We start from the raw sequence: 16514 nt of genomic DNA, 5'->3' as shown, positions 1-16514 counted from the left end.
TTTATCAGAGTCTGGCAGACGCTACCACTCTTGACTGTGCATTCAGCTGGAGGTCTTACCACAACATACGGTCAAAATTCAAGTCAGAATTCAATAAGCTATAGGTTATGGAATTTAGTCATTAAAGGTAGTAATGGGTAGTTGACATGAAATGCTTTTGGAAAGTAAAACTACTTTTAAACAGCATTTTATGCATCTTTTATGACATCATAGTTATATATTATGAATTTTAGTAATTGAAGATGGCAAAAAAATGTAACTGGCTAGTTGACATTAAATGCTTTTCGAAAATTGACGTGTCCTCCGGTGTGACATCCTTCTGTATACTCCATCTAAAATAATTTTTAAACAGAATTTTGCTCAGTATTTTATCATTATTATGCATGCTCCTTTTATGGTCTCATGTTAATTGAGAGACTACATGGAATACTTGTACTTTTAAAGATTAATTTGTCACACCGGAAGATCATTTAAAATGAACTAGTGAGGGCAAAATGTGATTTCAGGGTAAGTAAATGGTGACAGAATTTCTATTTTTGGGTGAACAATCCCTTTAAATTGTCGACTCTGCCATTATATAAAAAAACACAAATGTTGCTTACATGGATTTTAGATTTAAGTAGGCTACTGTACATTTTTTGTTATTTTCTCCTTTTCAGATACATCAGTGTTTTTTCCTCAGTTTGATGGTACATCTTTCTTGGAGTTGCCGCCTCTGACGTCCCTGTTGCAGTCAGATACTCACTTTGCGAGTAAATCCTCTGAGGACAGCAGGACCGTGTATTTGACAATGACGAGCAAGACACTTCATGGTACTATTCTCTACAGTGAGTATCTGAAACTCGTCGCAGAACACAGCTCTTAAAGACCCCATGAAATGGCTTGACAAAAGCCATTTCCTTTTCTGTGTTGACATGTTTCCTATTGAATAAAATGAAGTTGGGGAAATATTGAAGATAGCTAATAGCCTTAAGATAACGTCACAACCATGAATTATTACTTTCTGTTACTAGCTGGTGGCTTTTGGTATTAGTATAAGGGGGGCAATTTTCATTCTAGAGAGCATTTTACTGGATAACACTTTTAATATGCCCCTTAGTGCAAGATGATTAGTCTGTTTTACCAGAAGAGAAAGACTGTAACTGTGTTTATTTTTGTCCATTTCATTTTGTAAATTTAAGAGTACACTAGCATATAGATGGCTTCAAAGCTAATAGGCATGGACTAAAACCAACAAAACCCTTTAAATAATTAAATGTGCTAATGTCAAGTGGGGTTTACCTTACAGTGTATTAGTATTTTCTATACATTCATTTTGGGTTTTCTTTTTTATTCAGGTGTAGACTGGTGTAGTGTATTAAAATTTACCATGGAAACCTTTTTGGGTCTTTAAAAATGTCATGAACACAGAGGAACTCTATTAGTGGTGCTAATTTAGAATCAGTGACATATTCTTTAGAAATTCTTAGTTTCTATGGCTACCTGCTCAAAGATTGAGGTGAACAGCTGTATACATACATGGAGCATTTAATCAAACTGAATAATAATTTCAGTTTGATTTGAGAGGTAAGTAATTAATTGTGACATCCCATTCATGACATATTCACTGATCACACATGCAAAAATAAAAATAGCAATCACCTCCAAAGGATACAGAAAGTTTGACTTGATAAACTCACACTCTGTCAATGTGTATTAATGAATAATCGACTTCCCATTGACAACAACATTGCCTGTTGCAGATTACATACACTGAAGGTTCCTTGAATTATGAGGCTATGCACAGAAGTGTAAGCCTCAGCGCTAAATTAAAACATCGGACCAACTACCTCTTTACCCAATAATGAAGTCATCTCACAGGACATGTTAATGACATAGCAAATGTCTCTTGGTGTAATCAATCACACCAGACAAGGATATGTGCTGTGGGTTGAATTTTCAAGTTATGATGGTTGATCCCATTAGCTAATTGGCAAACCCTGCTGGATGATGCTCTTCAATTACTCTATTCTAAACCAATACGCTCCCTTGACTGGGGAAAACTCCAATGAATGAGTATTTTGGGATTTTACCTGTAATTGAGTGAGTCTGATTAACATTATATTATAATTAAATGAGTATGTATTAAAAAAAATTGTTTTTTTGTGATTCTGGGTCAGTGTGACTCACTGTTTATTGTGAGTTTACTGTTTACTGTTTATTAGCAGTTTATTGACAGCATTTTGACACAAATTGGGTCTTCGTCAGATCAAACATACTGATATTCTTTTCCCTGCTAAGTTATATACAGTTTTTTATAGGAGGAGATAAAAAGTGGGTGGAGTATACTATCACCGGATGTAGTGAAAAACATTCACAAAGGAACACCAGCATCTCTACTCATTTCTATGAACTTCAACTTGTAGCTGTGCACCTGCATTTTTTTAGATGTACATATACTACCTCTAAACCTCAGATACAGCAGGTCATATACAGATCCAATGCGTCCAATGCTGGTTCAATGTGACATGACTTCGTTCATGTGCTTGCTGAATATTGTGCTCATCAGGCATCACTACAGGTGTAAAATCGTCGCCATTTGCTTAAGAGAGTGTCAACTGCTTTTTCAATAAGATTGTTTTACAGCTGCAGCCATGGAGTGGCCATTTACAGTCAACATTGTTGAAAGTTTTACCAATCTCAGTTCAAATTTATAAAATGCAGTCCATATTACATCAGTAGCAGCAGTCTTAACAATCTCCTGACATTTAAATAACCTTATAGTGAGATGAGTCATGTCTATAAATTGTAGGCACTAAAGGCGGAGGGGCTGGATGGACTGTCATCTTTGAATGAGATTGCTCTTGATGTCAAGTTAGAAAATTCATTTTTCTTCCACCCTGTCAGATTATCATATAATATGCAGCTCACCTGACATGGGCAGTCTGACCATGTTTATCTTGTGTCTCTACCTGTCATGGTCCTCATGAAATGAAAAAAAAAAAAACACTGGAAAAAAGCATTTGGGTAAGCTCGCTCATTTGGCTTGTGACAGATTCATCAATTTTAGAGGAGGAAAAATGACTGATTTAATTAAAATGTTCTCCCAACCTGGCCTGAACGCTATTAGGAACTTCTTTATTATTCTGTGGCTAAATATCTTTTGATCAATGTCAATTTTATCTGAATAATTCCAATTCTTACAAATGTTTCTGTGAAATGTAAAGGATAATCAAAACACTGCTGGTACATGACTAATAATATTAGAGAAAAAATAGTGTAGTACTGTAATCTATTTATTTATTTTATTCCATGCATAAAATACCGTGTGACACTGCCCTACTGTGTGACAAATAACACAGAAATATGTGTCTTGAGAAAATACACTGGTAACACTTGAAAATAAGGTTACATTTTTTAACAACTACATTAGTTAGCATAAACTAACAATAAACAATAATTTTACAGCATTTATTAATCTTGGTTAATGTTAATTTCAACATACTACTAATATGTTTTTTAAATAAAAAGTTGTATATGTTAACATTTGTTAATTCACTATGAACTAACATGAACTAACGATGAAGAAGTGTATTTTTATTAACCAACATAAACTAAAATTTGTAAATACTGTAAAAAAATAAATTAAAAAAATATATATATATATATATATATATATATATATATATATATATATATATATATATATATATATATATATATATAGTTAATTGTCAGTGCATTTACTAATGTTAACGAAGAAAAACTTTCTATAATGTGCTATTAACATACTTTGTGAAAGTTCTATGCTTTGTAAATGGCAAAATGTCTAAAATAACTTACAGCACCTTTAATGTGCAGAGGCAACTACAAGTAAGCCATTTGTGGGTTGATTTACCTGAAAAGAGTGAAAAGCGGCTATGTTGTGCAATTGAAACAATTGTCTTGGTTTGAGCCGAATAGCCCAATACAGCAATATTGGGCCTCATTCATGAAACACAAGCAGAATGAATTTCGGTGTAAATTCTTTATAAAACCATTCTTTCAGAAATTGTCTCTTTCAATATAGTGTAAAATATTTTACATAAGAATAGTTTTACGACTGATATCCACAGAAATTTGTTCTGCTTATGTTTCACGAATGAGCCCCATTGGCTCAGCAAATAGTGTGAGTTTAGGTTGGGACTATCTGTTTTTTTAACCAGTGGAAGATGTGGGGGGAAACTGTCTGAAAACAGTCATTATTTTTGCAATTCCATTTGATGAAGCTAGTGGCACAGAAATGACACACTTCACCTTTAAACTCCCCAAAGTCCAATGATTTTTTGTATGTGTAGCATAACAATCAGGAGTGCATCAGCCCTCAACCAGTATGCAGAAGATGCTGTGCCTTTAATCTATGATATGTACCAGCCGCAAACCCAATAGAAACAAACAGAAAAACTCTAGAGATCAAAGTTAATCAGAAGACAAGCCTATTACATGCGTCAGAATGCAGGAGAACGCTCAGAGTTACACCTGCCTCTCATCCGCTCTAAACAAAACTTCCCCCGAGTGCCACGTCAAACTCCCGCTGCGCTTCACTCATCAGCCGAGGAGAGGAAGAGTGAACAGAATGGGTGAGAGGTATTGACAGGAGGACGTTCACTCTGTTAGACCCAGTACAGGGTAACAAGGCCACTGGGACAATAAGGAGTACTTTGTCATTTGTTCACAAACCCACACACCCCCCACCATATAATAAGAAGGATGGAGAGGAACTACACCTGTTGTTGATGCAGCAGTTGCCAAGTGCAGCTGCAACCACTGGATGTGTTCCAAAATATGTCACAGCAAGGAGAAACTCAACTAAGCACAATATTTTTAAGCTTGGATAGGAAATGGCAATCAAATCGACAGTTATTGATTTAGTTGCGACAGCTTGAGCTGTGTACACAGTGTATATATAATTTATTGTTTTGTATGTATAAGAAATTCAAACAAAACAATAAGCATGTCTAACTTAAAGATCATAATTATATCAGAATGAGATAATGTATAATGCCAGAGTTGAAGCCAGAGGAGTTGTGAAGTTGCAGGGATGAAATTTTATTTTTCAGGCTAATCTTATTCATATTCGTATATAATGTGTACATGTTCATTTTTGAATGTTTGAATGCATGTAATCTCTTATACATGTAATACAAGTAAAAATGTTGATTGCCGGGTTTGTTTGCTTTGTTTTGTTTTGTTTTTTTATACATCATATTAGTACGAGATGAGAACTAACGTTTCAGTGACTTCTTCAGTATGAGATTCATAATAATTGAGACAGGGTGTCTGACCACATATGAAACGGGTCATCTCTAAATCTCATTATAATAAGTTCATACTGAGTGAAACCTTCCTCATCTCTTTAAATTCCCTCTGCCCTTTCAGCCCGGGAGCAGAATTTCGGAGACCGCTTCCTCCATGTGTTCCTCCAGAATGGAAGACCAGTGGCCAGATTGGGTTGCAGTGCCAGTCATGTTTTGAGTACAGTGGCTTATCAAAATGTGGCGAATGACAGCTTAGTGCCTGTTACAGTAAGGTGAGAATTCCAGAACTTTTTTCTTTTTTTTTTTTAATAACGTCTTTAGTACTCTTATTGTTTGCGTTTAGTCAAACACAAAATTCATACTAAAAACATCACAAATTTATGTAAGATTACCTAAAGTGATTTTGAATTTTCACATGCCTCACAGTACGACTTTGAGCAAAAGAGTGATTTTGACCAGCAATAAGAATAGTTGTTATCTCTGTTCCTTTGTGGTTATCTCACACTTAATAGATAGTAACAGAGATGACACTTTAGATAAACTTAAGAACACAACAGTAAACCATTTTAATCATCTGCACCCCAGGGTGTCACTAAAGTGAGCTTCAGATAGCTGTCACTTTCAGGAAACAAAAACGCTTACAGAAATATGTTGATTTTTATTGCAGTTTGACCTTCAATTCTATATATGGGTGTTTCTTCAACTATGGGCCCTTTTATTGTCTAAGGGGTTTTAGCTTACAAACTTTAAGGCCACATTAAATCTTATACCAAATCTCCAACCTTTACTTTAACTTCAAAATTAAAAAATGTTAACTTCCAACTTTCGATGTTAAAATGTGAAAGTCCATCATAAAAATATTATTTATTACATTTGAAATATATGGTAATCTTAACAAAGAATGAGGTAATCAAATACCATTCCAATATTTATTGTGTGAAAACATTAATATACATTTTTCCTCAAACTACAACCTCAGTTGCACCAACATTTTGCCGCTAACAATGTTTTATCAAACGTTAGTGTACTTGGTTACCAAGGAGACAAATGTGGCGGTGAAGAGCATAGATCAGGTTTGTCCAGGGAAAGAAAATGCAGAAAAAAATGTGTCACAAGTCGAATTACTGTAATAATAATAAAAGAAAGAGGCTAGAAGCTACTAGATTGCCACTATTGCATCGTGTTTAATCACACTTTGTGCTCTATGGCATGCTTGCATACATTAAAAAATATATATTTTAGTCTATTTTTAAGATTTACGCATTTCAATTTCTTAACAAAATTCCACCATATTGAACTGAGAAATCTTTAACGAAATAAAATTCATAAAACATGAACAAATGTAAGTTTTATTCATTCACTTTTGTTAAAGTTTACTCAATTAAATGTAATGGAATTTTGATATGTAATTTGAAATGATATCTTAAAAACTGAGTATACACCCCTATATGTTACTAAAGGATAGGTTATTTCACTCAACAAGAACACTTGATGGAATACACTAATGGAATAGTGATGTGTCTTCTTTTAATTTTTTGTCATAGGCCTGTGTTTTTTATGAAATGCTATACTCACTTATTTATTTTTTATCTTTTTGATGTCACTCCAAAGCACACAGAGCTGCTACTGAATAGTGTTGGGTGTGATGCATCATAATAATCAGAATCAGATTACACTTTCCTGTTATGAATTGATGTAAGATATTACTCAATCTTTTTCAGTAATTCAATTATAGTTTCTGTTCTGTTGTTTGCATAAACATTTTTAGTTTGATCAAAATGATCAATTATTAGCTCAATAAAATAACCCGCTTGCGCTGAATAATGATAGCTCTACTACTCAGTTGTATGATTTGTGGTTTTGGGGCATCTGAATGAGAACAAGAACATGAGCAAAGTATCCAAACTGATACCAGTCCTATAACAAATACATCATTCTTTCTTGCGATGCACTTCATGTGTGGAAATCTGGAGTAGTCCAAAATCATGTTGAAATGGATGAAGCTGCTGACGACTTCAAAGAGACTGCATATTTGATAGGCAGCATCACTCCACGATCGCTCGGATAGCAGGTTTCTACCACACTACAGCTAGTGTAGAGTTTCAGCATTGCTGATTATCACCGCATGGGAGTCACGACAGACGCAGGCAATCACACACACTCAGTCGCTCTCTCTTTTACATGCACACACAAGTCATTTTTACTCCAATAACTTGTTAGAAACAGCCCAAGCTGTTGTTACTAGTTCCAAAGTGACATTTTCAAATTATTAAAGGAGGCTTAGGTGCATCTCTCAACTAGCAATGGCAGAGCCTGATCTGTGCCATAAGATCTTGTTAGTTGAACTATTGTATAAAAACAATATCACACTTGCAGTCATGCTGTTTTGTCCGTATATCAGCACAGTTCTGATTAGCTGCACCACAAGGGGCCACTGATATACAGACATACAGCACTCTTACTTGTATGATATTGCTGTATTAAGCTGTAATTTTGTCAAATTATGCAAAAAGCATGAAAATAATTGTGTATATTTAGGTTATATAAAATACTAGCAATGAAATTAGCCTTCGCAAAACACAAGAGATTTTTTTTCCAGAACAAAATGTGATGCATGTTTTTACACTGTTAGACACTTTTAGTGGAGAGAATAAATAAACTATTGAAAGTGTGAAAGGTTTTTAAGAGAGTTCATTTTCTAAAAGTGCCCATAGTTGAAGAAATACCTATTTCTTCTCTATACCAATTCTTCTTAACACAGCCACAGGTTTTTAATATTTAGTGTCTTGTCATTTATAAATGATAGCAGCAGCACTTTCATGGTATATTCTAGGCTTTCTATTTGATGAGTGTGTGCTCTGTAGATCATTGTAGAACACTGTAGCAGTCTTAAGTTTTGACATGTAAATGTCATGGGAGTGGCATCAAAGCTGCATTTACATATGGCTTGGGTTATAACTAATCACACAGCAACACCAAAATATGCCGCTTAGTATTAGTCTTTATTCTTTTCAACACATAATAATGTGTCTTGATTTGGTTTGGTATTTTATCCTTCACAATAAGTGTATAAATCCATAATTATTATAATTAAAAGAACAGAACCACTCCGGCAGAATAGATTATATATGTAAGGCCACAAACAGGGCACTATTAAAAAAAAAAATGTATACGCACTCATGACCATGCATGTACATAATACCAAAATAATTTACATATGATTTCAAGAGGCTGTCTTGACTATCAAGAGGCTGTTTAATACAATTGCATTAATTACGTTGGCTTGACAATGCCAGCATACTGTTATTCTACAAACATTGTTTAGGTTTTTTCAAAATCTCTAAACAAAGACCAAAATATCTGACTGTAACACCTAGATGTTTTAAGCTACTTCCACCAAACTCGGCACAGACCTTTTAGCTTGTTCTGTAATAGCTATGTCTTTAATTAATTACAAACAATCAAAAATCAGAAAAATCCTTTTGACCTGTTTCATGTGATGTCACTGTATGCATGTATGTATGTGCCTGCATCTGTGGATGAAGTGTGGATAAAATATATTGATATTTCCGCGAAAGTTCAATTTAGTAAAATTTGTGCTGTCTTCAGTCCTGTATGAACTTTTCCTGGGACTTGGCATGGATCAAAAGAAATGTTTTATGTTTTTCTTGATATTGTTTTTCGGGTCTTTTTCCATTCACCGCCATTGTTTCCTCCCGCTGATGGTCACAAATATGGCAGCTGCGGGGAAAAGTTACATCACTGAAACAGGTCAATAGACTTACATTGTCGGAATGTTGAAATAGGCCAATGCTCATTTATTCAATCTCCAACTGTCAAAATTCAAATCTAAACAAACCCACAAAAGGCCTTTGATCTGCTTTAATTTTCTCTCACTCTCTTTCTGTCACACACACACTGGCTGCATCCGAAAATGTAGGCAGCTGACTTGCTGCCTAATCAGTCTGCATTTATAAATGAATGGAACTCTTAAAAAACTTGTTTAAGAACAGTTTGAAAAGCACCTTATTTTCATTCTACCTTCGTATACGGCCTCAGTAGGCAGCATTTTTCAGTTTTTGGATGCAGCCTCTCTCTCTCTCTCTCTCTCTCTCTCTCTCTCTTTATATACTGTATAGTACTGTTCAAAAGTCGTAGGCACTTTAAATGTTTCACAAAAACATTTGTCCTAAGATGGTTATTTTATAAGTTCTGCTTTAGTGTGTCAATAGGAAATATCAATTTTAGAGTTCTAAATATTCCTTTTGCAAATAGAATTGCCAATGTGTACAGCAAACCTTGGCTATTAGAGTGCTGTTTTCACTTCTAGATTTAATGGGTCTCTTGAACAGCTTTTCTCTCATAGGGGATGTGTTAATGATGCCAAGTGCTTCTAACTTAACAGTCTGCCAGCCTGTATCAGTTGTCTCTAGATATTCATGCTGCCTTATTTGACTCAGTGGTCTCAAAACTAAGGGCTTGGAGAAGGTTCATCTCCTTCTGTTAGTCGTCTGATGAAGTACTCTGGCTGAAGGAATGGAGATATTTTCAGATGTGCCATCTGCACTTTCCCTATGTCTGATTTCCTGCTTTTATCTGCATATTCCACAGAATTATATATTCTTTTACACTGGCATATTAATGTCCAATAATATTTTGGATGCAGAGTACAGTACATGTTGAGAGACTGTAAATATTATGCATATAATGCATTAGAAATACCTGATTCAGATGGTGAAAGGAGAAATGGTGTTACTGTAGTTATACTGTTAGGGCACGGTGCTAGCAATGCCAAGATCATTGGTTTGATTCCCTTTGTTCAAACTGATCTCACAGTGAAAACGGGAACAGTATGTTGAATTTTCTTTAGCTAAAATCTGTCTGTGCTTACGGAAATTAGAAACACTGATCCCAATGGCTAAAGCAGTAAGTTTTGTTGGGTTTATGGGCATGTGTGAGCTCCATTTTCCGGATGTAATGTCTACGGAGGTGTGCCAAAAGCGAGCTGCGAAGGGAGTTGTTTTCAGCTATACAAGCAGTAATATTGTGAAGAGGAATGCATTATTTATAAACTGGACCTCCCAACACAAACTCCAGACCTCAACATAACTATCAGTGGAGTATAAATATAATGTTAGTGGGCAGCATGCAGCCTCAGATTCGTGCTCGTCACTGATTATGGGAACGCGATTACTTCCTGGTTTTAATGTGGGATCCGAACCCGGGTCTCACACTCTGCTGACGCAATGCCCATCAGGTCGCACCACAAGGGAAGGTAAACACACTGGAGCTAAAGCAAAAATGTCTGATAGGAGATGCCGCTTGTCAGTGAGCTGGCATAATGTGGCTGATCCTAGGGTTCTGGAAATTCAGATCTCTGAAACAGCATGCTGACCTCCGTGTGATCATGTTGCCTGGGAACACATGAAGAGATGTACTGTACAGTATATTGCAAATACACTGTAAATTGCTTTTTTAAATTAAGTTATAAAGTATTAACACCGCAACAACAGCAGAATCCAACAGGCAGGGAAAAATCAAGAAAATGTACCTATATGACAATACAACTACATATAACAATGTAGCCTGTTCAATTATATGATTAAAGTTGTTCACATTTCTAACTATATAAATGTGAATTAAGTGTTACCTTTTTTTTGTCTTATGTATGCATTTTTTGCAATTTGTCTTATGCATTTTTTTCCAAAAATGTGTTACTTTTTACTCCTTTTATATTACACCCTATCATTTAACATTATCATAATAATATAAATAAATTATATTATTATTATTTTTGTAACTATTATGTTTTATGTTAGCATTCCTTTTCATAATAATATAATTAATGTCACTATTTAACAATCTATATTGTGTGTGAAACATAGGCTGATTTTTTTTTTTTTTTTTTTTTTTTTTAGATTAATCACAATTAGTTTTATTACTTTTTAATATAGTCATAGTTTTAACAGTAGTTTTATCAGTAGGTTTAATCTATTGAATGCCCTAATATTTTTAAGTTGTAATTTCTGTTTTATATATTTATAAAAAGCAAAATCTAAATCTCCTCTCTTCTAAATCTCAAAGTCTAGATTTCTTCTGGAACCTGTTTAGGTACCCCCTGGGGTGCACGTTCCCCTGGTTTGGAATAATTGCATTTAGGTAATACAAAGTGTTTCAATTGGCTGAGAATCTGGGTGTGGGGTCCCTGGGTCTGTGAAGATTGAAAACCCCTGATCTACACTTAATACCTACATCTTTGGGTAGATAATGATCTTAATATCCTGCTGTGCTTTATTTTCATATGCACCCTGTCCCTGACCCTTTAATACTGACACATGACAGAACCACTAATCTCCTCCTCCTGTCAGATGGTGTGAATAAACCTGGCATTGTCGATATCAGTAATTCTGACTTTTGATTTTGAGGTCATGTCTCTGGGTCTGATGGAGCCATGAAGATCTGATGAGATCAGGCATTGCGTGGAACTGGATCAAGGTCAGCCAAGTGGCATTAAGCAGAATTTTAATATAGATGGAAGGAATATGGGACCTTGTGTTAGAGGAGCGTTAGAACGGCACTTTTAAATCTCTCAGATAATTTAAGTCTTCAACATTTTTGTGATTTATTTTTTTCTGCTATTCTAAAATGTGGAAAATAGAACAATAATAATAAGAATAAGTAGGTGTGTCCAAACCTTTGACTGATATTGTAAATTATTTACTGATTTCTTCCAGTGTCCTCAGTCATGTCCCAGAGTGTGTGCAGCCACAATTAGGCTTTTTAGGCATTTGCAGTCTCATCAACAAAGAATGGAACTGACACAACTGACATCATCTAACCAAGTGCTCAACTTATTAATTGTAGTGCATGATTTTGGGGGCCATGCATGACATTCATGTAAGTTTGTGTGATCCTGTTCTCCTCCCCATGTACAGTACAACACCTTATTTGATTTGAAATTATGCTGTTGAGTATCTTAAACTCTGTGTGGTGATTGCCATCATCTCAGCTTTTGCATTGCCACAGTTAAAGTGTAAATGTCACTTGAAAAATCAGGAACTGCTGAAAGTAACAGAAGTAATCATTAGTAATCTTTGGCACTTTAGATGTCAGTGTTTATAGATGAGGCTAAGAGAATTATGCAGCTGTTCAGCAGTCGAAAAGTGATGAAAACTTTGTCAATTGCCAATTTGCCAATTTGAATTTGACGTGTTGCACCATTTCTTATGGATCACTTATTCACTTGGGATCACACTTTTTAGAATATACATATAGCCAACACTGCACCAATAACAATGCACCTGCAGATTTCTGTAAGGTTGCCTTCCACTACAGGGGTGTTCACACTTACAGCAGTTAAAACAATGAAATGGCCATTCCTACTTGACTGCATCAGGGGGTGGTGGATCACTGTCTGCACTGCCATTGGTAGTTGCTGCATCTTGTCACTTTGTCGTTACAAGTCACTGTATATGTGAACGCCTCTTAAGGGACCACAAGGAAAATCTATTTTTGGTTACACTTTACAATAAGGTTCTATTTGTTAACATTAATAAATAAATGCATTAGGTATAATGAACTAACAATGAACAGTATTTTTTCAGCACTTATTAATCTTGCTTAATGTTAATTTATTAAAGAACCATTTGTTAATGTTAGTTCACAATGCATTAACTGATGTAAACATATGTAACTTTTAATTTATAGAAATATTAGTATATGTTGTAATTACAACCCCAATTCCAAAAAAGTTGGGACAGTATGAAAAATGCTAATAAAAACAAAAAGGAGTGATTTGTAAATTATACTCACCCTTTGCTACTTTACTATTTGAAATGTGGACTCATCGGACCAAATAACACGGTTCCACTGTTCTACTTTCCATCTAAGATGAGACGAGCCCAGAGAAGTCGGCAGCGCTTCTGAACAGTGTTGATGTAGGGCTTCTGCTTTGCATAGTAAAGTCTTAACTTGCATCTGTGGATGCAGCGGTGAATGGTGTTGACTAACAAAGGTTTACTAAAGTAATCCCAAGCCCATGTTCATTATATCCATTACGGATGAATGATGTTTTTTCAGAGATCACGTGCATTCAGATGTGGTTTTCGTCTTGCCTTTTACACACCAAGATTTGACCATATTTCTTGAGTCTTTTAACTATATTGTGCACTGTAGAGGGTGAAATGCCCAAAATCCTTCCAGTTTGTCTTTGGGGAACATTGTTCTCAAAATGCTGGATTATTTGCTGAAGCATCTGTTGGCAAATTGACAAGTCTCGAATGATCCTTGCTGTTGTAGGACTAGGCTGTTTTTGGAGGCTTCTTATATACTATGACACAATTGCCTCACCTGTTTAACATCTCCTGTTTCACATTGCCTTGTTATTTTAACTTGTCAAATTGTTATTAGTCTTAAATTGCCCCTGTCTCAACTTTTTTGGAGCATGTTGCAATCTTCTGATTTGAAATTAATGTACATAAATTCACAAGGTAAAACATCATATAATGTGTAGTTGTTGTGTTTTCAATTTAGCAAAGGGTGAATGTAATTTACAAATCACTCCTTTTTGTTTTCATTAGCATTTTTCATACTGTCCCAACTTTTTTGGAATTGGGGTTGTAACATTAATTAAGATGAATAGGTTCTATAAAAAATATTGTTCATTGTTAGTTCATGTTAACTACTGCGTTAAGTAATGTTAATGAATACAACATTTTGGTAAAGTGCTACCATATTTTTAACACTACAGTTAAAAAGCAAAACAGTTCTTCACTGTTATATTTATTCTGGTTCATTCCTCACACTGGAAATGGAAGGTCAAGTTGAGCATGTTGCATTGTGAGATACAGTAACCTACACAGTGTGCTCTGTCTTTTTGCACATTTTGTCAAATGCAGTAGATCATGACCTGCTCCATTCTTTTGAGAACTTTTCATAATGTGTAATACACAGTACATGTTTGATTACTAGCTAAATAAGAGTACCGTGTACACTAGCATACAGCAGCATACTTCATGCACAAAACAGCAGCATCCCCACAACAAACCATAAAAAATAACTGTATAAAAATAACTGTTATCCACTCATGTGCAGATAATGCGGTGTTTATTTTTGATGTATTACAAGTGTAATTTCCTTTATTATAGTGTTTATTTAAAATAAATGTTACGGTACTGTTCTATGTTGCGACATCATGTTTACTAGTCCATGACGCACAGTTCTGTGTGACACAGTGCCACTGTGACAAGCAAATTTCCCCTCGGGGATCAATACATTTCTATCTCATCTGATCTTACTCAGCTCACATAAATTCATACCAAGTGACAAGTGGATGGGCCAACTCTGAAACTTACCACCACATCTTCCTTCCATGGCTTCAAGAAAGGAAGGAAGAAATACTTTAGTCCAAAAACTTTTTGATCATTCATCCTAAACTGATGATCTAGATTTCAGACATCAAAGCATGCCTTTGAGTTTTAGAAAAGTCTGAAGCTCACCCCTCATTCTCCTCTTTTTTCTCGTTTCTGGGAATAATGTACTGTTGTGGATGTTTGATGTATTCAATTCACTTGAAGAGCAATCTTTTATTCATACGTTGATCTTATTAATTCATACTTTGTGAACGCAGTTTGACTGTGCTGCATTGGAGCGGTCCAGCCCTCTTCTCCTCGTTTGACTGCGAGTATGTCTTTCCTGGGCTTTTTATGTCTTGTTATGGGTAAATATACTCGCTGCATCAGGCACGCAACAAATATTGCTGTTGGCTTTTAAAATGTATGCTATTAGCAGTCAACATTCTCTGAACACTGAAATGTGGTCAGTTGATCTTTGATACTGCTGGAGGCTTTTCAAAGTTCAGTTTGCTTAATCTGGTTTAATACTGGTCAGGTTGAACTAGGTTGAAGGCCTGCGGTGGTGACATATTGTTTAGCCTGCGAGTTCCAAAACAGTTTAAAATCTAAATGGTTAAAATTGTAGCTGATATTACTTTTGGTTCATTCGTCACACTGAAAGTGGAAGGTCAAGTTGAGTGCAATGCTTTGTGAAAAACAGTATTCTACACAGTACGCTCTGCTGTATACTATATGAGTTTTATTGCCAAGTATGCTTACACATACAAGGAATTTGTCTTGGTGACAGAAGCATCCAGTGCACAAACAATACAACAACAAGACAGAGATAATAATTAAAAAAAATAGAATAAAAATAAAAAGTGAATAGAAAATATAAGTATATATAGAAATACACAATAAGACGATAGATAGATAGAAAGATAGATAGATAGATAGATAGATAGATAGATAGATAGATAGATAGATAGATGCGTATGTGCAAATACAAATCTGTTATATACAGATGCAAGGGAATGTATGGCAGAAGAGGTAGGATATGTTGGATGAATATAAATAGACTAAGCTGTGTATTGCACATTATTATTGCTCAGTGGGGCAGTTTTAACTGTTCATTTGATGGATAGCCTGAGGGAAAAAACTGTTCCTGTGCCTGACGGTTCTGGTGCTCAGTGCTCTGTAGCGCCGTCCAGAAGGCAACTGTTCAAAAACGTAGTGGGCTGGGTGAGTGGGGTCCAGAGTGATTTTTCCAGCCCTTTTCCTTAATCTGGAAGTGTACAGTAGTTGAAGGGAGGGCAGGGTGCAACCAATAATCCTCTCAGCAGTCCGAACTGTCCTTTGTAGTCTTCTGATGTCTGATTTCATAGCTGAACCAAACCAGACAGTTATTGAAGTGCAGAGGACAGACTCAATGACTGCTGAGTAGAACTGTATCAGCAGTGCCTGTGGCAGGTTGAACTTCCTCAGCTGGCGAAGGAAATACAACCTCTGCTGGGCCTTTTTCACAATGGAGTCAATGTGGGTGTCCCACTTCAGGTCCTGTGAGATGGTAGTGCCCAGGAACCTGAATGGCTCCACTGCTGTCACAGTGCTGTTTAGAATGGTGAGCAGGGTCAGTGTTGAGGTGATCCTCCTATAGTTCACTATCATCTCCACTGCTTTGAGCGTGTTCAGTTCCAGGTTGTTTTGACTGCACCAGTGAGCCAGCCGTTCAACCTCCCTTCTGTAAACAGACTCATCGTCATCTTGGATGAGGCCAATTACAGTAGTGTCATCTGCAAACTTCAGGAGCTTGACAGAGGAGTCCTTTGCGGTGCAGTCATTTGTGTACAGGGAGAAGAGTAGTGGGGAGAGCACACATCCCTGGGGGGCACCAGTGCTGATCGTA

The 16514-nt window shown here is 35.8% G+C and overlaps 1 protein-coding gene across 1 annotated transcript in view; it reads left to right on the top strand.

The window, feature by feature from the left end:
- Positions 1–16514, top strand: part of eys (eyes shut homolog) — a 293123-nt gene that overhangs the window by 229943 nt on the left and 46666 nt on the right. Inside the window, exons 35-36 of the mRNA XM_051651752.1 lie at positions 660–827; positions 5398–5548. Coding sequence (XP_051507712.1) covers positions 660–827; positions 5398–5548 — 319 coding nt within the window. The remainder of the gene's footprint in view (positions 1–659; positions 828–5397; positions 5549–16514) is intronic.

The sequence above is a fragment of the Myxocyprinus asiaticus genome, chromosome 23 (assembly GCF_019703515.2).
Source record: "Myxocyprinus asiaticus isolate MX2 ecotype Aquarium Trade chromosome 23, UBuf_Myxa_2, whole genome shotgun sequence".
NCBI classification, from domain to species: Eukaryota; Metazoa; Chordata; class Actinopteri; order Cypriniformes; family Catostomidae; genus Myxocyprinus; species Myxocyprinus asiaticus.
The sequence above is the reverse complement of the archived record's forward strand: the minus strand, read 5'-3'. Positions and strand labels throughout refer to the sequence as shown.